Source organism: Thermobia domestica, chromosome 2, assembly GCF_964235325.1.
Source record: "Thermobia domestica chromosome 2, izTheDome1.hap1.1, whole genome shotgun sequence".
In the NCBI taxonomy this organism is placed as follows: Eukaryota; Metazoa; Arthropoda; class Insecta; order Zygentoma; family Lepismatidae; genus Thermobia; species Thermobia domestica.
In genome coordinates, this window is record NC_137455.1 from 281,417,910 (window position 1) to 281,445,532 (window position 27,623).

The window sequence follows — 27,623 nt, forward strand, 5'->3', positions numbered from 1 at the left end:
AATTACGTAGAATTCAACGAGAACAAATCTTTCTCACAGCTAAATGATCATGTTATATTTTTTTTATGCTGGTGGAACTAATGCATAGGGTGCCTCAGTCTCACAGTATGTCACATGACGATCTTGCATTATTAGGTTTTGCACAGCATCAATGTGTTGTGAATAACAACTGATTTTGGACGACCTTCGCGAATTTCGTCAGTGAGCGAATGGCGGCCACGAGTAAAATCGTTATAGCAGCGTTTCACAGTGGCAAAGGATGGACTTCGTCGCCAAATGTGGAAGTAAGTTGATCGATGCACTCGTGTCTTGATAATCCACGTCGAAAATCGTAATAAATCATCGCACGAAAATGTTCACGAGTTAATTCTAGTTTTCTGTTGTCACGCAATCTTCAAATCAACGTAAACAACACAAATAAAACTACTGTCAAAACATTTGAAGTACATTATGGTCAACAATGTTAAACGTCTTATGCAAACAAAAAAATGGTACCTAACTACAATCAGTGTTACCAAGGGTCAAGATATAAATAGTGGCCCTCATAGGAGTGAGTCTTTTCCCCTGCAAAAAGCGGAACAAATCTCTCCCTTTCATGCAGTGCGTGATCAATAGAGAACTGAGAGGTTTTACCGTATATCCAGTTTCTCAGTCACGAAGAATGTGTGATACAAGGATAGGCGTTGAAAGAGTTGTCCTGTAACACCAGCGGACGCTAGAAAGAGCCATGCCAGAACACATGAACAGAGTTACATTAGGAGTTGCGACTTAAGTTAAATTGCCAAATCTCTCATGGACAAAAATTTGTGTTCGATCATTCCTTATTCGTATATAGAAATAAGTGTTCATGTTTTAATTTATCGTATTAATTGGGAAGCCACGATACTTTTGACTACATTATAGAGCCACCCTTGGTTTATCGTAGTGTGTTATTCACTATGAGTCACGCAGAGAATTAGTACAAGTTATCTACAATACGTACCACGAATAATTTTAATGAAGACGGAGCGAAAAATATTCGCAACTTAAGGTTTCAACAATTCTCCTGTTGTTATCTTCGGAATTAAGTAATTTATATAATGTAACTGAATAAAAACATACAATATAATGTAAAATAATAATAGTAATACAATATTTTTTCCTTTTCAGAATTCTACAGAAAAGATACACTGATTCAGGGAACTGTATGCCGAGAGCTCGCGGATTCACTCAGGGAAGGTATAGGTTGCCAAAACCGTTGATCTGGGAGGTTCCTGTAGAACTTCAGAAATCCATATCGCAAGCTTATGACTTTGCTCTGAAGGTATGTTCTAGGATCATCTTTATAAGATACGTTATAATTAGATACCAAATGTTAGGCAAAATGCTTATTTCTTAGTGTTAAAACTATGGTAAAAATCAACATTTTAAAGTTCTTCGCTTTAATTTCAGGAAAACTTATTTGGTCTGTTTGGATCTATATTGCCTATAGTATTGATTAAATAGCCAATATTGACTTTTATTTCAGTGAGATAACTATGTTGATTTCTTGTTTCAGTAAAAATTTCTGTTGGTTCTAAGAAATTTAAGAATCACGGAAAATAACTGAAGTCAAAATCATACTCCATCCTGATAGCTGTATTGAATGCTATCTCTAGAAATGTGAGCAAGTTATTAGTGGTTAATAAGTACTTTGACATGCTAAAAACATTGGTCAAGTGCTTAAATGTGAAAATGTACCAAGTGAATCTAATCCTATGTATGTTTTAAATATACCCAGTTGACAACCGTGGAAATAGAAAAATAATTAAATGTATTATAATATCGAACGACCAGCCAGTATATAATTAACGACTTTCTATACCAGCGTTTCCCAACCGGTGTGCCGCGGCACACTGGTGTGGCGCGAATGGGCCGCTGGTGTGCCGCGAAAAAATCGAAACAAATTATTAATTCTATACGAACCAAATTGCAAGACAGGGGAAAATGTATATTTATATTTCACATTACTATGAACCTCTACTATAAATCTACAATTTTAAATTTCATACTGTGTTACTTTTCTGTACATTTTTAATGTTGAAAAACGTATTTATCATTGTCATGACCATTATTACTTCTTTATTGTTGCAGACTATTTCGTAACTTGAAATTTTAACATATCATTCAATAAATTCAACAAAGCAAGCATGCATACAAATTACCTACATTTGTGTTTTAAAAGTATAGGAGATTTGTTTATTTGTTCGTTATTTAGTGATCTTCCCTTTTAGTTAGAGGTTAGATACAGTTTTCGAAAGAGAAAGTGGACTTTTAAAAACCCGAGTCCTATATTTCATTGCTATTGTTTTCTATTTTAAAATTAGAATGAAAAATAAGTATAATGATTTAGCACGGGGGAAAATCAGTGATCGAGCTTTCTTCTCTGTAAGAAGGAAATTAGTAATCACATTAAAATACCACGGTAATTATATATATATATATATATATATATATATATATATATATATGGGTGTGCCGCGAGAATTCAAGTTACACCTGTAGTGTGCCGTAAATTGAAAAAGGTTGGGAAACGCTGTTCTATACTGTAAACCAAGTACCTTGATGGAACCACAGTTAGTGACTCCTTTTGACGGACTGCCGAAATGTGTTAAAATATAGCTAATGATTTACCTGTTGATTCGAAAAATACTAATAATTTCCGTTTTCAGAGTGCTATATAAATTTTGTCACCACCCTGCTGTAGAACCATGTAGATATAGTCATGACTATTATTACTCTGTAATTTAGCCACTTTTTGAGATAGGCATTTTCTATAAAACCAACAATTAGATAGATATACACATTTTAAATTATTTTGTTTTCACGTATCCTAATATGAAAGATGATAATAAAACAACAGGAAACCCCTATTCCATTTTTCACCAGTCTTGCGTTTATATTTTTTCTGTTTTAAAATGTTGTTCCATATAGACCTTAGGGGCGTAGAGCAAAGGCATGTAAGTAATAAATCATGTGTTGATAATATATCACCATTGCATTTAATTCATCAGTAACTCTAGCTCATGTAAGAGCTTCCTAATTTAGTTTTAGCCGTACTTAGGAACCACCTCCTACTAGGTACAGATTTGACAATTGGATGAAAAGTGCTAACTATATGTAATCTTAACTATGCATTTTCTTATAGTTAACATAACTTTGATTAAAGTTGTATTTATATCCTTTTCGTGCAAGGCTTCTCATATACTGTGTGAAAGCAGAATAATTTTAACTTATTAGGTTTCATTTGTCTCGTTAGGCGTCTTCAGAAAGGAAAATTTCGGTATTAAATCACATGAATGGATTAAAATTCGTGTTATTTTTCTTATTACCGTATTATAAATTATACTGTCTTATAAATGAGTAGATTAATACCTTTACCAACCCCTAGACTGCATCATTATAACTAGAAATGTGAAGTTTAGACAGAATGCTTGTTTTGTCACAAAACCAAGGGATAAGGAAACAAAGTCTCTCACGATGTATATAAAACAGTCTCCACAAATCTCTGAAGTTAGATAGATGAAAATTCGACATATACACTTCTCATTGAAAATAACCGAACACATGTTTCAGCGTTTTAGAGAATACCACTTCTAAGAGAAAAGGGACCAACGTCTATAATATAAAATCTCATTATGAGGAATCTTTGGCGTTGGAAATCTGAAATTTAGTATATAAGCTCTTCATTGAACATAACCAAACACGAGCTTTACCATTATTTTTTCTTCTTAAGAGAGGGAAATTGGGAAAATTTCTGTAATATTATAATTTCCGAAATAAGTAATCAAGAAATAACCTCGGTTATTTAAATAAAACGTTAAATTTCACAAACCAAAAATATTGGTGTAAAATTAGTGTTGTTTACCTGTATGTGAGTACTAAATATTACTTCAAAGAGTAGATAGCGTGGATTCAGAGTTTTCTATTGTTATTAGTATTTCTTTTAAAATGCTGAACATACAGCCCGAAATTAGTATACCCTATAGTTTGAAACATAGAATTCGTATGAATGTCATAAGCAAGAAATAACTCTACCTGCTAGTGTGATGACTAGCATGTGAGCCTTTGGTGCACGTGGTTTCGGGTTCAGTTCCCCGTGAGAAAGCATTTGTGCATTACGATAGTTCAGATTCCACCTTAAACCGTAGGTTGACGTCTCATAGCCTTGGTGCTGGAAAGGGATGTTAATCTTCAATGAACAAACGAACAGAAATTCATACGAGAATCAGCTTCTTCTAAATTAATAATATAGGGAAAACCTGACTTTTGGAGGTATTCATTTTGGAATTCATTTCGGAGGTAAAAATTGTGAGAAACAATTTTCACGAACCGAATGAATTTTCCGATTTCAAGTGAAGATCAAAACTTTGTTTCAACTTCGACAAAATACATTTATGGGTATTTTAAGAAAAAAATACTTTGGAAAGAGGATCGACTGAAGATTTTAGCTGATGATTTGCATGAGTTAGATGAATCCATCGATGGGTGTCAAATATAGAAGTAGGAGGAGAGTAAATGAAACAAGTGACTTGTTTTTGATACCTAAGTAGTATTATTAGTTATCATATGAAGTGCGAACATGAGATATAAGCAAGGATGAGGATTACGAAAGAAGCCTTTGGGAGAAAGAAAATACTGTTTTGTGGGATCTTAAATAAAGAGTTGAGAAAGAGACTCATAAAATACTTCGTGTGGAGTATTGTACTGTATAGAACAGAAAGATGGACATTAGACACAAGATGGTGAAAACGACTGGAAACTTTCAAAATGTGGTTGTGGAGAGAATTATCAATAGGGCAACCCAAAAGCATAAAAAGCATAATAGCAATTCAGACATATAGTTGGTGCCTTGAACATGGTTGTGGTTGCTTAAGGGTCCAGAAGAAACTAATTTTAAAAGCATAATAAAGCATAATCTTAGAAAATAAAGCATAAAGCATAATTTAAAATATATAGCACAATTCTTGGAAAATTCTGTTCAACTGCAAGTATTACATACTGTATTAATATTTTTTAAAACCAATATTTACAATGCAAAATCATTGAGAACATAACAATGCAACAATGAAAACTTATTTTTATTTCTGTAAACTTTTCGGTGTAAGCATTTGGTGTGGAGAAAAGAAAAAATGAAAAGAAGAAGAAAACTTTTCGCCAACAATGAGTAGTACTCAAGAACTCCTGACTATATTGTTGCTTACCTCTTGAACTTAAGCACTTTCTGTACTTTTTGGTGGCATCTTTTACTTTCCCTTTCTGTATATGTGCACCTCTAAGGCGCACACAAGAGATTTAAAAAAAAAAAAAAAAAAAAAAAAAAAAAAAAAAAAAACTGACTCGAGTAAAGCATATCTCTTTACAATGCATTAAGTAGAAACTTCATTAAATATGAAAGAAACTGGTTGCATAAAATATTAATAAATAGATCAAGATATTTAGAATATTTAATGTATAGTAAATATTATACATTGTACACGATTATATCTAAAACAATGATTGAAATTAACAATAAAGCATAATGTGGAAACAATAAAGCATAATTAAACTAAAAATAAATCATAATATGGCTTGCTCTACTTATCAGAATCGAACGGTAAACGAAGGAGAGGGTGTTAGAAATGGTGGAGGAGAAAAGAGCAATTTTAGATATTATTGAAAAGAGGAAGAAAAACTGGTAAAGACGTTGGCTAAGAAAGAATCGTATCATAAGGAACGTGTTACAGGGTATAGTGGCAGGAATGAAAAGAGCGGGCAATGATGGCTGTAGTTGATAGACGATATCAATACAAAATATCATGTGAAGACGAAGAGGTTACCTGAAGATCGTGGAGCATGAAAACATTTTAGCTGTGGCAAGTAATCTGCCAATAATGACAGAATATCTGTGATGATGATCGGTTTGGGGTAACTCGGCCTTGACCTTGCAAAAAGTTATTTAAGGACGATTGTGTAAGGGATAACGTAACTCCGTTGGAATCAAGCTTATATCAGTAAGTATCTTGAAGCCCAGAAAGTATATATTCTTGACATATTTTCCACAATTTTATTCCTCCTCCGAAGGATGGACATTCCGCAAGGTATTATTGATCTTCTATCACCTCGATACATTTTCCTTATTTTGCCTTCCTTCCTCTTTACAAATTGTAACTTCTTTAAGTATCCTTTTTGTAACTGCGCTGATGGCGCTGATCTGGTAACAGTTTCACGGTTCCATTCAAGTGACATAATATGGAAAATATATTTTTTCTTAACGTGTCTTTTCTTTTTAATTGAGAAGATTGAAAATACTCATTGCTTATGTCTCGACAATTCGAAATTAGTACTAAAAATTTTTAAAATAATAAAAAGATTATACATAATCTTTAACTGTAAATAAAAATGACTGATAAATTTTATCATCACACTTTGATTGAAATGCATATTCTAGGGGAGAAGGAGGGTAAGGGTTTCACTAAGAATAACTGCAGCATCGTTTGAAATTAAGCTCTTGAACGCACTTAGATTCAAATACACAACCTAAGGCAGTATGCTGTCATTTCCATAACCGCAAATTTCCCATCCGAAGCCAAGAAATTGCCTGATTAGATTCAAAATTCCCTGTCAACTAAAATTGAGGGACGTGCTGGAAAATTTGGCAACCTACGAAAGTTAATTGTTGGATAAAACTGTTGCAAATGTTTCAAGTTCTAAATTAAGTGCAAAATCGCATCTTCTAACCATCTGCTCGAAATTCCCTTTTTAATTTTATTCAATGACTTTTTATGTTTAAATTATTAATAACTATTAATACGATGATAAAATTATTTTGAAGAAATAGCGTCAGGTAAATAGATTAGGATTTAGATTTCTGGGCTTTCGGCATCTATGGCCATTTAGCTCGTCTCTCAGCGAGCACACTATCCGGGGAAAGGATTTAGGATTTAGATTTCTGGGCTTTCGGCATCTAAGGCCATTTAGCCCGTCACTATTTGAGGGATGACGTCCCTCGGCGAGCACACAATCCATGGAAAGGGAAGGAAGCGGCCTGGGAAAGAAGTACCACCCTAGCATTTGCCTGGTGTGAATGAGGAAAACCCAGGATAACCTCATTCAGAATGGCTGATCTGAAAAAACTTTTTACACTTTTTTGACCGAGTGCCCTCACCGGCAATCGAACCCAGAACCGCTCCGCACCGAAGGCGAGAGCGTTAGCGACTACGCCACGCGGGGCTACTGTCAAGTAAATAAAGTACAATGAGGGATATCAAATTTTTTGACTACATCCCACACTGGAGACCGAAACGTAGTAGCGACGAGTTCCATGTTTTTGGAACTTCAGTTCCATTCTACGTATGCGAAGGAAAAGAGGTGTCAAAGCGAATAGATCTACTGTTTACCCACGGTCATTGTGTAGCAGTAGTTCATGCGCTATGGTGCCAGTTCCCTCCTTTCTCGTTTTTGCTTTTCCATCTTTAATCTTCAGTAGTTTCTTTGTTCCTTGATGCTGGTTACCCTTTTTTTTTTAATGTATATATGCGAAGTCCATCCAATTCAGAGGAATGAGTATGCGGGGAGTGAGTAAAAGAAGGAAAGAGAGAATGAATAAAAAAAACTGATGGAAATGTTGAGAATGTCCGAATTTCCCTTTTCAGTCTATCTAAAGAAAAATTTCTTGCCAGTGTTCGGAATTCCCTTTTTACGGGAAATTTTCTCCCAATTAACCACACAGTCCTAAGGGTACTGAAGAGTGTTCAAGTATATTTTTCAAATATTTTCCATAAACGTTCTTTCCGAATGAAGTATGGGTATTTCCGCTAGTCAAAGAATATCAGAATTTTTGTTCCTAATTTTGTAATAAGCAGAAAATATTACGATAGTTAATGTTTAAGTTTATTCATTCGTGCTCAGTTCATCATGTAAGCCTACGACGCCATCACTAATTTGAATATTTATTATTTAATAATAGGGAACGTGTCTATAACACAGATCTATTTCACTAGGTATCATTTGGTTTCCGCAATACATTAAAAATATTTCATACTATTTACTTTTTGGTTGGAGTTTAGCATCTCTTTCAATATACCAAGCTGTTTGAGACATTGACGTACATTTTAAGGTGAAATCTGAACCACCAAAATACGTTCGTATTTCAAGGCTTTTTCACCTAGCATCGAACCCGGGACTCTGTGCACCAAAGGCACGCGTTCTAGTCAGTAGACCAGCAAGGAGGCATGTACAAAGATAGGAACATGACTAATGAACATCCTTAAGACTGAACATTCTTTGCGTAGCTGTGTTCTTACATTTCAGCAATAATTGCGAAAGTTTTGAAACGAAAGACTGATTTACTGCCACATTTGCGTTCTCGGAATCCTGCCTTTTCCGATTGCATCGAAGTTAATAAGATATATCCTGTTAAAAATTGAAATCTTTGATAGACTAATATACCAAGCATACATCTAGGTCTATTCAAGCCGACCATCCTCGCTTACAAGCTTAATACTTCGAGGCTTTTAACTTACACATGCCACATGTGACGGTTACTTGATAGCCGTCTCGTAATGTAGTGGACAAAATTAGCTAACGATTTGTTATTAGTGACACATTCTATACCAGCGGTAATGAATTTCATAGCACATACAACACAATTAATACAATTCTTTACTATCATACTATAGTACCTTAATAATTAATAAATTATGCGTATATTAAAAGTGTCAATTTTACATACCTACGTGAAGTTAAAAGAAATAAATTTCCGTTAAAGAGAAGTAGATGTTGAAAGTTCTAAAACTTAGTTCATTTGTGTTACTCCATTCAGATCTTCAGTAGAGGTTTATCTTATTTTCAAGGGTTCTTTATTCTTCGTAAGTGATATATCAAGACCAACACATAAGACTGCACAAATCATAACCTCCACAGTTGGTGTGAATATTTGTGGCTACAATGTGTGAGAAATAGTCAAGTTAACCGAGTTTTCTCTACACCGTATTGCATATATGTATTAATAGATTGTGGTTCAAATAAGTAAAATCGCTCAGTAGTTTACTATGATTACATTTTTTTTTTTTTTTTTTTTTTAAAGGTTAAGATGTAATGGACACTCAAGTGTCAATATGAGTCGTCAAGCAACTGCATGAATACGGTATTGTTGCATAGGAATGATTAATCGTAATATTACAATATACATTGTAGTGAATATGTTTATATTTAAAAGGTTTGTGAGATTGCATACCAATACTACATTACAGAGTTGAGTAATACACACAGATTGCATGATTGATCTACGAAGAGGCGGTTAAAAAAAAATTCCAGTTTAACATCCCACGATCATGATGTTTTAGGCTAAGGGAGACAATGACTAAAGCAACTGAATGATGATGGAAGAACTAGTGGAGTGGGAGAGGAGGAGGAAACGAGAGTACCCAGAGAAAAACCACGACAGGATGTTGTTCACCACAAATTTATTTGTCCGGGGATCGAATCAGAGACCCCACGCACCAGATGTAAACACTCTACCACTAAGCCACCGTGCCCTCCACTAAAAAAAATACATCTTTCATCACGTTACAATTTATTCAACGACTCAAAAATAAACATAACAAATGAGAGTAAATAATTATGTTGAATTTTTATGTAAATATGCATAACCATATATAAAGAATAGTTGCGCGTCTCATAACAAACTTCGAAAATATCAAAAATATTACTGTTCTGTATTTTAGGATATCTGACGACCCCATCTAAAACGTACGTAAAATAAGAAGTACTTCTTTTTACACATGTTTTAGAACAGAAATGCTTTTAAAAATACTACACGTACATAAAATAATCGATACAGAAGCATGTTATTAAAGCTTAAAATAATGTAAGTTTCCATATGTGCAATTTTCAATTGGCATGTTGATTTATGTGCATAATGCATGTGATTTAAAATGTTTAACAACGTAAATTTCTCGTATATGTGACTAACGTTGTTTTTTTCTGTATAACAGAATAACAATGATATCGACTTATGCATAAGAGATCATTCAGCGTTTGGAAAGGGAGTCATGAAGAAGTGTGGTGTTGGTCCAGACGCTTTTGTTCAAATGGCTTTGCAGTTGGCCTATTTCAAAGATGCTGGGAAGTTGGTGCTTACCTACGAAGCTAGTATGACACGGTTGTTTCTTAATGGAAGAACCGAGACGGTTCGCTCATGTACAGAAGAATCTGCCGCTTTCGTCAAGTAAGTACTATTACTACTACTACTACTACAAAAAAAAAAAAAAAAACACTTGACGTTTATTTTCCTATCTTTAATTTATTCTGGAAATTTAAATTTGGACGTACGTGCATTGTCTTTGGCAAAATATTCTGAAGATAACGAATTTTAAAACTCTCCTTGCACTAAAAATATAGCTTCAGGCCATGCTTGTTTGTCTATTTGTTCAGAGAGACCTAACAAATCTATATTTCGGTCTCCGCGTACTAAAATATTTTCTTACATTATTCAGATAAGATACTAGAGAATCCAGTGTTCTTGCTTCACATATTCTTGTACATTTTACCATAGCTTCTATGTTAGCTTTACGTACAAATCTATTCCTGTCTAGTTTTGGCCACAAAATTTTTGTGTTTGAAAATAAATAACTGCCATTGTCGTTGTAAAATGAAACAATCACTGATTCGATTGCAGTTACAGACTTAATACGTTATTACTATTATTATTATCACTGCCAGCTAATCAGTAGTCAGTATTCTTCGGTACAGATTACTTCAATGTATTTTAATGTTGGAGGTAAAGGTATGTCACGGAATTCCAACTTGATATATACTATTTATTATGTTCAATGAATGAATGAATGGTTATGATTTAATGAGGGCATAAGCAGCGAGCTTATTTGTCTTGGGCACGATAAGGTCAATAATCGACACAAGGTGCATATTAAAAATGCAAAATAGCACTTTAAAAAAGCGTAGTTCAAATCAAAGTACAGTAAACTCTCGACTATCCGCTTTGTATGTTATCTGCAGTCTTCCTTTTCTTTTCTTTTCCTTTCTAACAAAATGTTCTCATAAAAACTTCAATCACAAATAAAAAAAGAGGCGTTTTAACACGAAAACACAAAAACAGCTGACTGATTTTTTAAAAAGTAAATCAACAAACTTGTGAATACAAAGAATTACTGTTTATTACCCGGATTATAAATAGAAAAATATTCTAAAGCATTTTCGTAATGATTTGTGTTCGATTTTCGGCCATGTTGTGTATTATACGCGGTTGTATCATCACCCAATTCCGCAGATAATCGGGAGTTTACGGCACTAAAAAAGGAGACATAATAAGAGAAAAAATACTATAAAATTTAAAAGAGAGGTCGTAAAAAAGTCTAGAAAAAGAAAATATATGTAACAAGAAAATAATTTTAAAATAGTGATATTAATAACACATAACACGAATAAACTAATACGAAAACCTGAGAGTGCGTTAGCTATTTCAATTTCACGAACAAAAATGAGTTTGCTGTAGTAATGTACACATCGTGTATTTTGGTCATAAAACAGAAATTTTGTCTCATTCGACCAGCGAAGAAGACGATTTAAAGTAAGTTGAAGCTATCGAGCAATTATGAAGGTATATGGAATAGCAATAGATTGACATCGTCAGCATACTGCTGGCCAGTCACAGGACCATAGGTCTGAGGTAGGATACTGCTTACGGCGACAGCGAACAGTGTTGACGCTGAGAACACGGCCTTGGAGGATACAGTTTTCCTGCGGAAATCACTTTCAGAGACTTTTCCTGCGGAAATCACTTTCAGAGACAAGCGCACACAAGCTTCTTGAAATAACGTTTATTCAGCAAGTTGTTTGTAAATGCTATCATGTGGCCACGAAGGCCCTAGTCATATAGTGTTTTAAAATTCCGTAACGCCGAGTTGTGTCGTAAGGCTTTCCCAAATCAAAAGAGATAGTAACAAGGTGCTGACGATGGTAGAAGGCTTCTTAAATCTAGCTTTCGAGACTAGCAAGATTATCTGTAGTTGATCGGAAGAAGCGAAAGCCATACTGAAACTTGCTCAACAGAGAGTTTGATTCTAAATATTAAACAAGACGCTTGTTTACCATGCTCAACAAACTTACAGACACAACACTTAGTCTTGCCTCGTGGCTGTTGCGTTTTTCTCTGGTTTCAAGATTTTAAGCACCAAAGCCTCACACCATCTAGGTGGAAACGCCTCCTTCAGCCAGATGCGATTAAACAGTTGCAATAATCCAAGCTGTGAATCGTTCGAGTTATTGCGCAATATATACGATGAATCTCTGGAGCAATGTTAGACGAATCACCTAAGGCAGTGTTGAATTCATGAACCATAAAGGAAACATTATAATCTCCATTATTGGTACTACGGAAATTTAAACAGTTCTCTGTACGAGTGCGAAGGAGATTAAGCTTGATTGAATAGTGGGCGGAGTCAGAGATAGAAGAAAATTGTCGCCCAACATGATGGCTGTCTCTGTGATGTTAGTCTCCAGAATCCGCTCGTTTGCTGATAGAGCGGAAGAGAAGAACAGTGGCCATTTATGGAGAGAACTCGATGCCAAACAGTAGTTATAGAAGTTCGAGTACTGAAAGACATTACGTAATCTTTCCAACTTTCGCGCTTTTAAGATTTTATCAGGTATCTAAAATGGGTACAAAGAATTAGGAATTGTTGAAGAATCTCGGTAGTTGAATGCCAGTTAAAAATGTCAAGACACAGAAGAGTCAGGATGGCCTCACGGATTCCCACAGTTTACCAAGGAACTCGCCATCCTGGACCATCGCCTCAGCATTCTGGTATGGAACCATGGGCAGCGTCGATAACAGTCTGCTCAAATAGGTCTACAGCTGCACTTGCGAATAAGTCTTCAGAGGGACGAAACTCACTGAGCTCGCGAAATGTTGGCCAATCAGCACGCTTCGAGTTGAGGCGTCGAAGATGGCATTAATTAATAATAGGGAGACGCTCTGTGATCACTGGGAAATAATCGTTGTCACAGAGGATGCACTCTCCATGTGAAGAAAGCCACAAAAGAAGCATCATAGGAAGAGATCAATCCATGAGTAGGACGGGATCCAGTAGAGAAGTGAGTGGATCGCAATTGCTTGCAACTGGAACTTTAATTTAATAGGCCGAGAATGAAAGTCACAAAGTACAGCAATGGCCTCCCACCCGCGCAGTAGTGCGACCATCAGTATGTGAGTCATAGCAAGTCAAAACAGATGACTGAGTAGGTTGAAAATGATTTCCCTGCAGACAATTAACAGCTGGTGATTGATGAAATACCAGTTGTTTCAGTTCCTCAAGAGGGCTACCGAAGCCTTTAAAATTCCACTGTAGAAACGCCATAATTGGAAAGATTAACACTTAAGACTAACCTATACTCATGGTCCAATTACCCTCCACTCACCATCACCATTTCGTCCTCCACCATATTCGATGTCAGTGAAATCGAAGGTGGGTTGAGAACTTGGAGATTCTGGTTTCCTGGGTGAGGTGATAGAGTCATTAAGACGCCGCCGAATATGTTTATTTCACTTGATACCATCAATATTTGGCGAATGACGATGTGGTGGCGTTTAGCTTTAGATCAATATTACAAACACGAGGTGTTTTGGGAAGTATGGGAGATAATGTAATGACTAGAATTTTCATTTTAGTGCTCTTACTTGAAGAGAGTTCAGTTTGCGTGAAGACACCATAAGTTTGTATAGCCACAGATTTACAAGCAATAGCAGCAACAAGGAAAATGGAACAGGAAGCGATGTTGAATGCTCTCTTTCAGGCGACGTTTCGCATCGGCTGTGGGGATCTTTTTAGTAACCATAAGCTCTCGGATAGACTTTTCTCTTTGAAAGGCTGGACAGTCCTTAGTCCAAGCAGAATGATAACCCTTACAATTGACACAAAAAGACTTGATCGCTGTACAGGGATCCGCACCAGGATTTCCCTGGCCACAATTCCCATAAATATCAGCCGCCGCATTACACGACGTGCTGATATGTCCAAAATGCTGACATTTTAAACAACATAATCGATTGAAAATGTAAGATCGTATTTTCAGCCAATAATATAATATCCAATCTTTACGAATTCCAGGAGTGTAGGCAACTGGAAGTAAGAATCAGTGACTGAGTTGGAAGCAGTTAACCTGACTTCTTACTTACAATTCGAGCAACTTCTATGACATGTTGGTTTATCAGTTCAAGTTTCATCTTCTTTTCAGTGGTATTCAAGAATTCCCAACGTGAAATCACCCTCCGACTAACATTCAATAGACGGTGAGGTTCTACTGATACGAGAATTGGTTCAATGTTATCCAATTTAAGTAGCTTTGCAGTTTGCTTCTTCTCATCTACTGTTTCCACTTGTAAAGTTTCATTTCGTAGTTTTTTAATATCTCTAACCTGTCCGACGTTGTAGGTAATAACCTTACTAATAACGAAATCGGACAAGCCCTTAATACCACTCAGGCGGGTACCTTCTGCGTTAACAACTTCTTTGTCTTTTATTACAAGACTTAGGACTACAGAAATCGCAATACTTGTCTTTTTCACGTTCTCTACTTGGAATTAGACCCGTATTTAATGATTATTTACCCACAAAATGTGTGATTGATAATAAATATTTATAAATAGAAGCAGTGTGTAGACGCCACAACTTCATACCGAGGCGCTTACAGGGAAAACTTACGCTATTCCCCTAGCAGTTCCTTTGGTACGTCCTCACTAGAGGATCAGCTTGAAACCAACATTGTCAAGGAGAATGAGAGGTGCACTAACCCACTTCCCCATCGACAAAACACATAGCTCCGCAATAATAATAATAATAATAATAATAATAATAATAATAATAATAATAATAATAATAATAATAATAATAATAATAATAATAATAAACAAAAAATAACATGACAATTATAAATTAACCACGCACAAAATTTTCAAACTCAAAACAAGTAACAAAAAATTAGTGCGGATTTTTTAACATTTTATATTTTCATACATCGTTTTCTTAAGATTTTATACAAAAAATAAAACACTGGACTCCACAAAAGCTAGGTCAGATTGAAGCATATCCATCTCTTTACATCCTCTATCAAATATATCGCCAACCATCCGCGAGTCCAGTAGCGGTTTTGGCCGGCTGAGAGGGCATGTAAGAACATGCAGAAGAATGAATGATACATTCATGATAAATGAAGCCTCCATCTCAGCCACACCTCGTTCCCAATGATGACGATTCGTTATATGAAAGGGGTATTTATTATAATATTCTAATTTATATTACTTTTAACATATTTTACTACATGATCTTTTTTTGTTTCACTATTGTGTGTGTATTTTGTAAAGTCATTATTATTCTATCGATTCTTTTTATCAATAAAACTATGTTACTTTTGACTTTATTTTCGTGTTTACTAACAATTATCATATATAATTGATTTTTAATTACTATTTTTTTTTTAAAAAAAAAGAAAAAACAAGGTACTTTGAGCTCTTCGGAGGTTCGTACCGGAAGATTTAATTTAATTTTGACTAGTTTCTAAACATTATAAATTGTTTCTTTTTGGCTTAGCTGTTAAGGCAACATGATTCACATCTGTAGCAAAATATACATTGGATATTTTCTACTTTATTTTCCAGAGCAATGGTGAATAATGATGTAAGTAGGGAAGAGAAAATACGTCTACTGCATAACGCTGCCAGCAAACATCAAAACATGGGTAGAGATGCTATGTGTGGAAAAGGAATAGACAGACACTTATTCGCTTTGTACGTGTGCTGTCGTGGATATGGCTATGTAAGTATTTTATTAAATTACGAGATATTGCTAGAATGTTCTGGTTTTGCTCAGAGAGAGTAGAGCTAAGGGAATGAAAATAAACAATTATTTAACATACTCCTCCCTGAGACTGATGCTCATGACAATGTTGAGTTTTTCTAACCCTTGGTTTGTCTTGAAACCAGACCTCAGCAGCATTGGACGTCAGGAAGTCCTCAAAATGGTATCTCTTGAGGTGTTTATGCAAGTTTGGGCAAATGCAAACGCAGACTAATTGGAATCCCAGGGTGTTCAGTTTCGTAGCCACAACGTGGAATATATGTGCTGGACGGTTGCTGGGCAAAACGAGAATCCTTTGGATAACTTTTTGCTGCGTTTCGTCTTGGTTGCCTCGTGGAGCTGGTCCAAAAGGTTCGTCGTGTAACTAGTATTCCAAGGTAGCTGCTCCACTAGCAGAATACCCAGAATACCGGCTTTATCCCGGAAAATTGAAGAAGCCGTAGCCTTTTTTTTTCTGGTTTCTGGGTGCAGAACTACTTTGACTGCGCAGACCCGAAGTGTTGCTACTCTATTGAGTGATTTGCTAGAAGAAAATTTGCTGGGGAGGGGGGGAGCTCAAATCCCTGGTTGCTATGTTACGTTTGGTACTTTTTATTTGTATTAAGAAATTTAATACATTTTCGTGAGCTAAGGGGGACTCGGGCCCCCTGCACCCTCCCTCCCCCTTCGGGCACTTATTAAGGACACTACTCCCCATATGTTTTTGAAAATTCAGTGTGAATATCTTTTGCAGATTTTCCCTGGTGAGACAAAAAAATCACGACGGTTCAACACTTCAAAGCTGTGAACCTTGCCTGAGCCTCCACCATTAATGCTTCAAGCAAGAAAGAAAGAAAAAAAAAAAGAAAAAAAGAAAGAAAGAAAAGTATATTAGCACATGCATAGTAAGCTTTTGTATGTACTTAGACTTAAGATTTTATATAGACGGGAAGAAGAAGGGGTGCAAACCCAGGAATTTTCCAGCACCCTCTTGTATACAATATGTCATTAGTTGTGAAATCCTAATAATCCTTATGTGAAGCTTAATGATCTTGAGATTTTTGCTTTATGTTTTTAGCAAAGGACAGGCCCTACTATTAAAATGGGATCCAAGCTACTATTTGTGTTTTTATTGTAGACGCTTACTCCTAGACGGTTTGAGCATACAAATACCCCTACTGAAATTAGTGGCTTAAGTAGTGAGGCTACAGGCGAAACCTTGAACTGATTTTAGTAGTCTAAAGTTTAGGAATAATTTACCTTGATGTCATTTGCACTGAGTTTTATATTTCACTAGTATTTCGTATAGCTTTGATTAGTGTTTCGAAGTGATAGCGAAACATAGACGCTAAAAGTTAAGGTAAAATATACTAATAAGAAAACATGTGGTGTAATACATGAATATATTTGTTCAGGATGCTCTGAATGACAGTCGTATTTTCTATTCATTGCTGTCCTCTTGATATTACATATGATAGCCAGAACTAACACTACTTTACAAAACAATCATGAAGTGTGCAAGAGACAAGAAGTTTTCAATTTTTTGCTGTGTGTATATTGGGGCGTATGGAGAAGAATTTTACGTGAACAACTCTTTGTTTCTTCCTGTTTGCTTTCTTGCTTTTAGTCCTTGAACCCCACCCCCTCTTTTTCGTTAAATAAGTAAGGTGAGATTTTATAGATAATGTAGTGATGTTTATGGGGACTGGCCAGCTTAGTTACTCGTGGTTCGCTGAGCGCAGTAGACGGTTGGTGGTGATTCGCTACCCTCTTACCACACCTCCAGTGACAAGAAGGTCCAAGCGCAGGAAGCTAACAACCTTATACGTTCTGGACTATAGTTTGTGAAATTTCGTGTCGGTGACAATACCCTTGAGAAATGAGATCCAAGGCCACCGACCAACAGCGTGTTTTGATGAGCTCCTCAGGAACATTGTAAAATCGGATTCTTGGAAAAATTTGTGTGCAATTGCAGATGCGTTAGGTATATATCATAATACGGTCGTTTGATGGGTCCGTGCAATCAATAAGGTGAAACTTTTGGACTCAAGCATTCACATGATTCAGCTCAAGCGACACTGGTCAACAAGTATCGCCATCTTAGGGTATGAGGTTCTTTGCTTGTACGGAATAGTCGAGAAGTTTCTTGCATCAGGTTATCACTACTGATGAAAAATTGATCTCCTACGACAATCGTACAACGGTCATGACAGAGATTGAATCGTGGTCACTACCTAAGACAGTTTCATAAACCACCCCTCCATATGCAGAAAGTGTTATTGTTGGTCTATAATGGGGGGTAATTCTTGTATCTTTCTCCGTTGAGGCGTAATCATCACTGCGGATCGCTATAGTGCTGAACTCTATAAAATGCACCACAAACTTGTTCGCAAGCATTCAGCAACGGTCAACTTATATGGTGTTATCATTTTGCATGAAGGTGCGCATATATATCGCTAAAAGGGCGGTGAAGTCTCTCCATGAGTTACAGTATAAAACCTTTCGTTATCCAGTGTATTCTCCTGACATCTCTTCCACCGACTTTAATTTCTTCCGACATCAGTGTCACTTGATAGAGAAGAAGTTCTTGACCGGGTGGTGCGTCTCGCGTCGCAGATTCCAGTCTTCTTTTGTCATAGAATCCAGTTATTGGCTTGATCGATAACAAAAATGAGTGGCTGCAATCGGAGACTGCTTTGACTCAGGTATTGTTTCATTCTTCCCTCCTCCTTTTTTGAAAACAACACACATCAATCAGACGTTTTATTCACTTCAACTTATATGGAAATCCAATAACAGAAACAAAGGAGTTGCCTTTAATAAGAGTACTTTACCCCTTTTTTTCACGATTACAGAAATAAACCCTACTTTTTCATATTAAAGCTTGAGACTGTCCAAATAGTCAATATTGGTTAGTATCAGAATGCAAACACAAAGCATATGAAATTATTAATTTCCTAAGCTAGTCCAGTTACTAAGCTTGCTTAAAAATTTGCTGGTCGATGCTGCAGCGTGTATATTCAATATTTTAAAAGACAAATACATTATACTACGTACCTAACATTTTGCTATAAAATAGTGCACTTAAAAGGATATTCTTATCAAGATTCTTTGTGTTGTTACTGGTAAATTGAGAATTCAATTGGTTCAGATAGAATGAAGAACATAATGAAACCTAGGATTCTAAGACGGTCAAAACTACACTCTGTGATGTTAATATACCAAAAAAAGCTACGTTCTCGATGACTTGTTACTGGGAGTCAGAAAAGGAATTAAACTGGAATGGGATACACTGATGGAACAAAGGAGGACCCTTCCTATAAAAGTTTGTCTCAGTACATCAGATTGTCTGCTTGTCCTTAGCTAGAGTATCGGAAACTGCTACATTGAAACTGATTACTGTAGTAGCTACGACATCAATGCTTCAATTATTCAGCAACTTCCGAAAGGAGTTCTACGAAAAATTAATGAATGTTAGTGTTAAAAGTTTTACATTTATATCTGTAAAGTATTCAATCACTATATGGGACTGGTCTTTCTACAATTTAGATTGTATTTAACAATCACAAGAATAATTAGTACATATTTCCAGGACCAAATACAACAGTTAAATACTCTCCTACCTACGTAAATACTAGTAACGGTTTTCCAAGAGGAATGTTCGTCAGTTTTATCCTACACAATTTAGAAGTGTAGAATGTGATAGTATAGTTCTTCATTTTGTCCAAGTTCTGGGATTCTCAAGAGTGAAAGATCCATTCAACAAGTTATAGTTGAGTAACGCACTGGAATAGTACTCAGTGAGAAAGAAGCCAGGTAAGACTTGAAACAGTTTCTCTTAAAATTAACGCAAGGATGCTAAAGTAAGATATCTTTATCTTTTTAAATACTTGTCCCACTAGATTGCATATGACAAATACCTAAAAGAATTGGAACATTAATAAAAATAAAATCTAATAATAATCGAGAAACATTACATGTTAAAGTGAATTCACAATGATGACACGAACTAAATGTAAGGAAAAACACAACAAAGTGTGCAGAAATCATACAGAAAAATATAGGAATAAAACAAAAAATAATGCCAGAAGAATTACCGTATTAGGAATAGCATCCAGAAACCATTCTAGAACAAACTTTAATAATGATAAAATAAACTTAGCACTTATCCTTTTACTGCGTCCAGTATTGAATGTTTTATTCTGAATAGTTTTTGTACTGCTACTACCATCCTTAATAGAGGTAAATAATATCCTGGAATACCATTCCACGTCTCACAATGTCAACGTGCATTTGGAGGTGTGAATGGTTGAAGAATGCTGGGATTTAAAAAAAAAAAAAAAAAAAACACCAAGTACTTGCACTTGAATAATTCTTCCAGTGAAAAGCTATTCCCTGTGGAAAACTTGAAACGGAAACCCCTGATCGTGAACAACTACGACGTAGCACAAAACTTCTGAATACTTACGTGTACTTTAGTATGTGCATGGCTTGAGAAAGATAAGATCAGAAATTTTGAGAACAAATTATTTTGCACGTGAAAAACTCTGTGTATGAAAAGCAAATTACTATCAAGAATTGGAAACAAAAATTCCCTTTCTTGGAGATCTTAACGACGTACTACAAAGCTTTTCAAATGCATTATTCGATGTTGCTGACTGATTTTATTTTCACATGTGTGTAAGAATCACACTCGCAAAATGAAAACTGTTGACTAATTTAAGAAGTTTTTGAGTTGTTAAAATATATATATATAATATACTAAAATAGTATATTGAACGAAAGCGCTTTGAATGAATTTACGCGTACAATTGCTACATTAATGAAAGCGTTCTGTATTACTAACGTGCGTTAACTTATCTCATTCAATAAGCAAATAGATATCATAATACCAATCACAAACCCGCTGAAACCACATAAAACAAAAATCAAGCAGCTAGCCCAAAACAGAGAGCAGTGAACAACCAAAAAATAGTTAAAATAGTACCAGTACCAAAGGATCGGATACGAAAAGTCCACAAGACTTGAAAAAGACATTTTGAAACAATCGGAATTGAAGAAAAAAACTTATACAAAAGAACATAATACTGGGCACCGCAGAATGGTAATAAACATCTTGCAAACTCCAGAACAAAGGAATAAACACAAAGAAACAATGGTGAATGATCTGCATAGATATGAAAAGTGGAGGAAAAGATAATAATAATAATAATAATAATAATAATAATAATAATAATAATAATAATAATAATAATAATAATAATAATAATAATAATAATAATTAATAATAATAATAATAATAATAATAATAATAATAATAATAATAATACCTGACCTGGTGAATCATCAAACAGAACAGCTTCAAGCTGAACTTGAAATTCCTTTTTTCTGCCCTAATAAACTGCTTTCTGGTGGAAATCATAGAAAACGTTGAATAAGCAATAACACTTATGCGGAGTCAGTCGTATGGCCAATAATTCTATGCGAAAGGTCTTTCCTTCCCTAGCAAACTTAGTCCGTTTTCCTGTGGGCCTTGCATCTTTCCTGACAATTTCATAGGTAACAAAACAAACATTGTTTTATAATAACATTTTCAACGAGCAAGTTTTCCTTCCTTCCTTACTTTTTTTTTAAAGCAACATTTTTCTTTTACTTATGATACTGGAACAAGTCTGCGTTGGAGTTCTCCCGGCTTCGTTTTTCACATTCTCTAAGAGGATATTTTTTGTGATTGGGGGTGGGTCAATAAACATGTGCACTCCCAATAATTTGCCTTTTCATCCATTCCGCCAAGGAAGACACCGCACCACTACACATACACACTTACACATATTTCTCCCGCAGCCGTACTAAGGATTCTCAGAGGACACTTGCTAATGAGTTTTATTATTCTTGTAGAGAAAAGAGCGTACATTTTTCGCTAAACAATCGAAACCGGTTAGTTGGTTCCTAACGCATCTTTTGAGAAGGTTGTGAGAATTTGAAATGAATGAAAAGCGCTTTTCCTCCCGCTTTCCCCTCCCATGTATCTTTTGCAAACACATCCCCAGCAAAAATATTATTTAACAGAAATGAATTTCTCCTTCATCCATCCCAGTAATTCAAATACATATTAAATAGAGTATTTTCATATTGAATTTTACGTATTTACGCTCACATATAATGTATTTACTGTGTATTACTCCATACAGTTACTGTTGTGAGAAGTTAAATTTCTGTAACCTCTCTGTAAAGGACACCTCTCAGTAACGGACAAAAATTCATCTCCCATTGGTGTCCGTTATTCAGAGGTTTCACTTATTACATTTCAATTTTTTTTTTCACATACACACCAGGATTCTCATTCGTAAATGAAAACTAGCAGTTGATTTTCTTGATTGAAAAGAAGCTCCAAAATAACCACTCGCTATCATCTTAGAGGCGGAAGATATGGAAGAAAAGTCCTCTACGGCATGACAGAATTATTCTTTCACGTTATGACATAACAACTTCAAAACAATAACAGTATGTACATTCTATTATAAGCCTATCGTTTAGAAATCAAAAACGAAAATAAATAAATAAATTTATTAAGGAAGCATACAAAGTATAAGGAATAAATTTTCTTGCTAAATGCTAAAAGCCAATGCTAATGAATTCTGCTAAATTAATACGCTTTTATGTAAAGCACTCTATTTTTCTTGCTGTGTATACTTAAAATATGCTGAATCCAAACATGAGCAATGTAAAATTTGCATTTCTTTGTTGATAGGAATTAAGAACCACTGACTTGGCAACACAAACTACACGATGGCACGAACTTACTTGTGGCTAAAAGAAGAAGAAGAAGAAAAGTTTTACCTACTACATCGACAAAACGAGTCGTCTACTTTACCGATTGAGTTAATAGTACAGATTCTAAACGGATATTTTTTGAACTAAAAGAAAAATGAAAAAAATATCAACTTACAATCTGATAAACAAGTAATATATATCTCTCAGACTATAAACAAGTAATATATATATAATATTTCTTTAGTACTAGGATTATACAAAGAAGTCTTTCAATAAAGGATTACAAGCACCCAGTGAAAAACATGACTTACTTCAGAAGAGGAGTGATATATCTATATATATATATATATTCGAATGAGAGATACCACTGTAAGTGTTTGATGACAGGTGCCGCTGTGTATGTTGAGAAGAACTGGGGGAAATATTAAAGAAGAGCGTGCGTTCATCGGAGTGAAGCAAGCATCCTGAATCCGTAATGATCTGGATGCCAAAGATCTGGCTGATTGTATCGAGTTTAAGAAACAACAAGTACGGTACAGTCTAGAATTGTAGATAACAAACTGTTTCTCCAGTTAGAAGACTGGTTTGAAAATAGAAATCCAGTGTTAATGCAGAACTGCGCATCTTATCATTGAGAACGTTCTGACAAACAGTGTCTCATTCCGATGTTGTTATAGATAGAAAATGGATTCTAGGAACAATTATCAGAACATAGGTGATTTCATGTCATGTCATGATAGTATCTCATTAGGGATAAGACTTATGACAAACCACTTCCAGGCTGTAATTTTAGTCAAAGGAGCCTGGATTCCATACTGAGAACATGCGGTGTTGTCGTGCTACCTTTGCATAAGAAGAAGATAATATGTATTTCCTTTAAATAGAAATAATATAAAGAGTCAAGAATTTGATATTTCTCAGGAGTAATCCTTCACAATGATTAGCCAAAATGTGTGTTTGAATGCGTTTCAAATTATAGGATATAATTATTTTGACAGATTTTAATATTGTCTTGAGTGTTTTGACGCTGACTACGGGCTCCCATTTAACGGATGGAGTGAGGCTTGAACCCATTAATTTCCTCCTATTGATAATTGTCTGCGTTGGGAGTACAATTTAATTTCTTCACTACTGCCTGTAAATTTCACATACAAGGTTAGATAGAATAATACGCAAGAAACACATTACACACTCATGAAGCTAAAATGACCCGACAAGTGTTTCTAGTTTATTCCAGATTACATAAGAAGAAAAACAACTTGGAATTTGGTTCTGAACATCATGGCAAACTGTGAAGTGTGTATGTTGTAGTTTATATTTGAAATGAATATCTCCATATGTTGTAATCAACACGTAGGCCTTTCCCCGACCATTAGAATTTGGTGTGATAGAATTTATTGGTTGTAACATTGTCATTTGTCCTTTTTTTTAACATTAATTTTATTACTATCAAATGCACTTGCGTGTCAACGCCAGACACAATGTTTTGCAACCTCCTCGCTCTGTCACCTATGTTAAACTCATGCAAGTTATTGACATATTTTATTTTTCGGTGCAAAAATCCTTTATAGTACATGATATTTTTTCACGTCCAGTGATTCAAAGGAAGTGTACCCTCGTTCCTCGGTATTAACTATATTAAATTTGTATTTTGTGAACGGAATTTCCTTCATACGGAGAGTCCATAAGATACTGCAGAAAACTAAACTCTACAATTTGAAAAGAAGAAATTAACAAAATTAAGACAACCCCTACATTCAGCAGTAATGCCTGTTCATTTCCCAAAGCATAAAAGTGGTCTCATGTGAAAACAGAATCCAAGACAGAAGATTAGCATTACCTTGTAAACAGGTAAGCATTGATTCACAAAATTCAATTCCCATATCAGTCCTCGTCTATCATATAGTTTACATATTTTAACTTGTAGTGCCGGGCCTTCACCTTCATGCGTACGATATTGTTGAACGTTGACCCCGGCACTCCCAGTTTCAAGGATTTCGTTAAACTCCATTGCACGTTCTCGCACACTGTTTGAATCGCTTTGTCACACGTTCCTGCACTTCCACTGCATGGCAAATCTAATATACTTCCAATTGCCTTGAACTTCTCGGAATACTTGTTTCTGCTGGGATGGTTACCCATACGTTGTTTGAAACGTTCTCTGCACCAAAATGCAAAATTTTAACTCCGAAAAACCACAATTCTCAGTGTGCCCTTTCCTCTATGGACGCCATATTCAATCACGTGATCAGTAGTGCAAGCGTCATTTAGTAGTGTGGCTAAAACAAAACTTTAAACTTTACTTCTCCTGATACAACATATTCTGTTCATAAACGTGACAGTTAGGTTATTGAGTTTTAGTTTCGTGCAGGACTGTATGTACTCCCTATTCATGCAATACCAAATTTCACATTAGTTTTGCAATTTTCATGATGAGTGGAAATAAATATCATTTTGTTCATATTAGCAGAACAGGAACATGAATCCCTCAGCGAAGCATAGGCCATCTGATTCGAATGCTTTTTGTTACCTGTTGGTCAGCTAGTCAGTTTGTACCGGCACCATACTAACAGTTTTACAGAAGAAACTCGTGGACTCCAGCTCACACCTCTTCCAAGTTACTGAAGTGACGGCCTTGTAAGAAGTGTGCCATCGAACGAAACAGGAGGTAGTGAAAGGCTCAAAGTGGAGCTATTAGCTACCTGCTGGAGAAGTTCCAGTCCAGAGAAATTTTGTTGGAATGTCTAGATTGGTAACAACGACTGTTATCTGTACCAGGGCGTACTTTCGTGTCTTTCAGAATAGCAGATCGTGAGGATTTTTAGGAGTGTCCTACAGATGTTGATTCGATGGTGGGGCTCTTCCTTGCTGGGCTCACGATAAACTGATCTCGGCCATCTGTTGACCAACCCTGGTCAATGAAGGTGATGAATCACGGTGGTTGGTGACGCCCGTACCTCAGTTGACAACAGCCATGTCGATGTCGCTGGTTCCCTTGTTATGGCATCCAGGAGAGCCTTATCAAAAAATGCAGGGTGACTTCCTGTGTGTAGTTCTTATTGCAGGTTGGTGTCGCTTTCTTTAAACCATTTGAACCAACGTTCTGCTATACACATACCACTATACTTTTTTCCACGGCATATACCACACTTGCTGCTGCCTTGGGGTTTTGTCATTTTTCAGGAATATTCGAGGAGATAACGAATTATGACTCCTTCATCCATAATAGTAACTCAAAACTGACAGAATTTGTACTGGCCATAGGAAGCTGCCCGAGGTGTAGTAAAGTAGCTACGATATTGACTTAACAGTACAAAGTCACTGCACTCCACTTTGCCTTATCTCTATATCTCACCGCTCATGATTATGTGAGGTCGACAAAAAAAAAAAAAAAAATCAATCTGGTATTTAAAAAATGGAAAAAGAAAAGATAAAGGTAAAATTTCTCGCCCTACCATCTAGGGAACAAAAAGTTACAAAAACGATTAGGTAAACATTTGACACAAGCTATGATCGGTTGTCATACAAAAAATCATCGCGATCAATAAGGTTTTCTGCCTAATTATCCAGTTGGCAAACGACTGTTTTCTTTTACATAATAGATGTAAACGAAATTTAATCAACAATCACGAGAGAGAAAAGATAATGAACCCATTGACTAGAGAAAATTTAATATAAAAATAAAACAATTAATGGTCTTCACTAAACTTATCCGTACTTTTTTAAATTTGTGAACCACTTAAAGACAATGTGGAATATCAAAAATTTAAAGAGGAGTCAGGTAGTGTGCACAAAATATTACTAAATAAATTAATAACTGTTTTTAAAACTTCTCTTATAGTTCATAAATTTGAGTACCCACTATATGACGTCATAATGGTTGGACACCCAAATTTATACATTATATGAATTGTCTCGAAAAGAATTATCAGTTCTTGTAATAGCATTTCCCAGATACTATCTGGCCTACTTCCTACATTTTTTATGTTCATTGTCTTTAAGTTGTTCAGTAAAACTGAAAATAGTAGGGGTGAGCTTTAGTGAAAGCCTTGATGAAATTAAAGGTCACTTTTGTTTGTTTGTTTGTTGATAATTTATTCTTTATTTACCAGAAAAGTCCATTTCTGGAAGAAGTTCTTTCCAAACCATGGACGCTCTCCACAAGCCAACAACCACACCAGCAGTCGCAGGAGTCGCCTGACTGTAACCTAGAGGAATTCAAAATATATGTACGTAATCTATTCTTAAGGAATATAGTTGCTATGTAATTATTACACTTTGTCACCAAAATTTCTGATTGTTCTATATATATAAGTTCCCTAAGCTGTAAAAAAAAATTAGTTATTAAGATATATTTGTAAAGTATACATATATGTGTAAGTGTGTCCGTCATCACCTCTCCATATAATCCCCACTGAGATTCAGGCATTTATCTCACTGTTGCAACAATTTGTCCAAACTCTTTGCGAAAAATCATGGCTCTGGCTTTTTAGCACTATCCTCACATTCTGCTTCACTTCTTTACCAATAGTTGACAGGAGACCAGGTTGCTTATGCCGAACCTGAACTCTTTTTCAGGGAAACGCAATTCGACATAAGCGACCTGATCTCTTCTTGACGATAATGCCCACCCCCACTCAGTACGCAAACAAGACACAAAATTGAAGAATTAGGGTGGGAACGGCTGCCTTACTCTCCATACAGATTCAATTTAGTGCCGAGTTACTTCCATCATTTTCTGGTGGTAAAATCTGCATTGCAAGGTCAACGTTTCGAAATAGATGAAGTGAAGTGGAATGTGCAGAGCCCTGATTTTTTTGCAAAGGGTTTGGGCAAATTGGTGCAACAGTGAGACAAATGCCTGAGTCTCAATGGGGATTGGTGGGGAGATGAGGAAGTACCCATCTACACATGTATGTATAGTCTACAAATGTATCTTAAAAATAAATATTTTACAGCTTAGGGAAACTTATATATTGAACGATCCACGTAAAGGAA

General features: G+C 35.5%; 1 protein-coding gene and 1 long non-coding RNA gene across 3 annotated transcripts in view; one reads left to right on the top strand and one right to left on the bottom strand.

Moving 5' to 3' along the window:
- The window catches only part of LOC145678528 (carnitine O-palmitoyltransferase 1, liver isoform-like), a 284,824-nt gene that overhangs the window by 245,189 nt on the left and 12,012 nt on the right, over positions 1–27,623 (top strand). For both annotated transcript variants that reach the window (XM_081748775.1, XM_081748776.1), the window contains 4 exons: positions 1,150–1,303; positions 9,996–10,228; positions 15,674–15,830; positions 26,738–26,854. In XM_081748775.1, coding sequence (XP_081604901.1) covers positions 1,150–1,303; positions 9,996–10,228; positions 15,674–15,830; positions 26,738–26,854 — 661 coding nt within the window. The remainder of the gene's footprint in view (positions 1–1,149; positions 1,304–9,995; positions 10,229–15,673; positions 15,831–26,737; positions 26,855–27,623) is intronic.
- LOC145678530 (uncharacterized) overlaps positions 1–27,623 on the bottom strand; it is a 229,566-nt gene that overhangs the window by 20,700 nt on the left and 181,243 nt on the right. Inside the window, exon 2 of the long non-coding RNA XR_014130403.1 lies at positions 26,735–26,833. This is a non-coding gene — a long non-coding RNA (uncharacterized LOC145678530). The remainder of the gene's footprint in view (positions 1–26,734; positions 26,834–27,623) is intronic.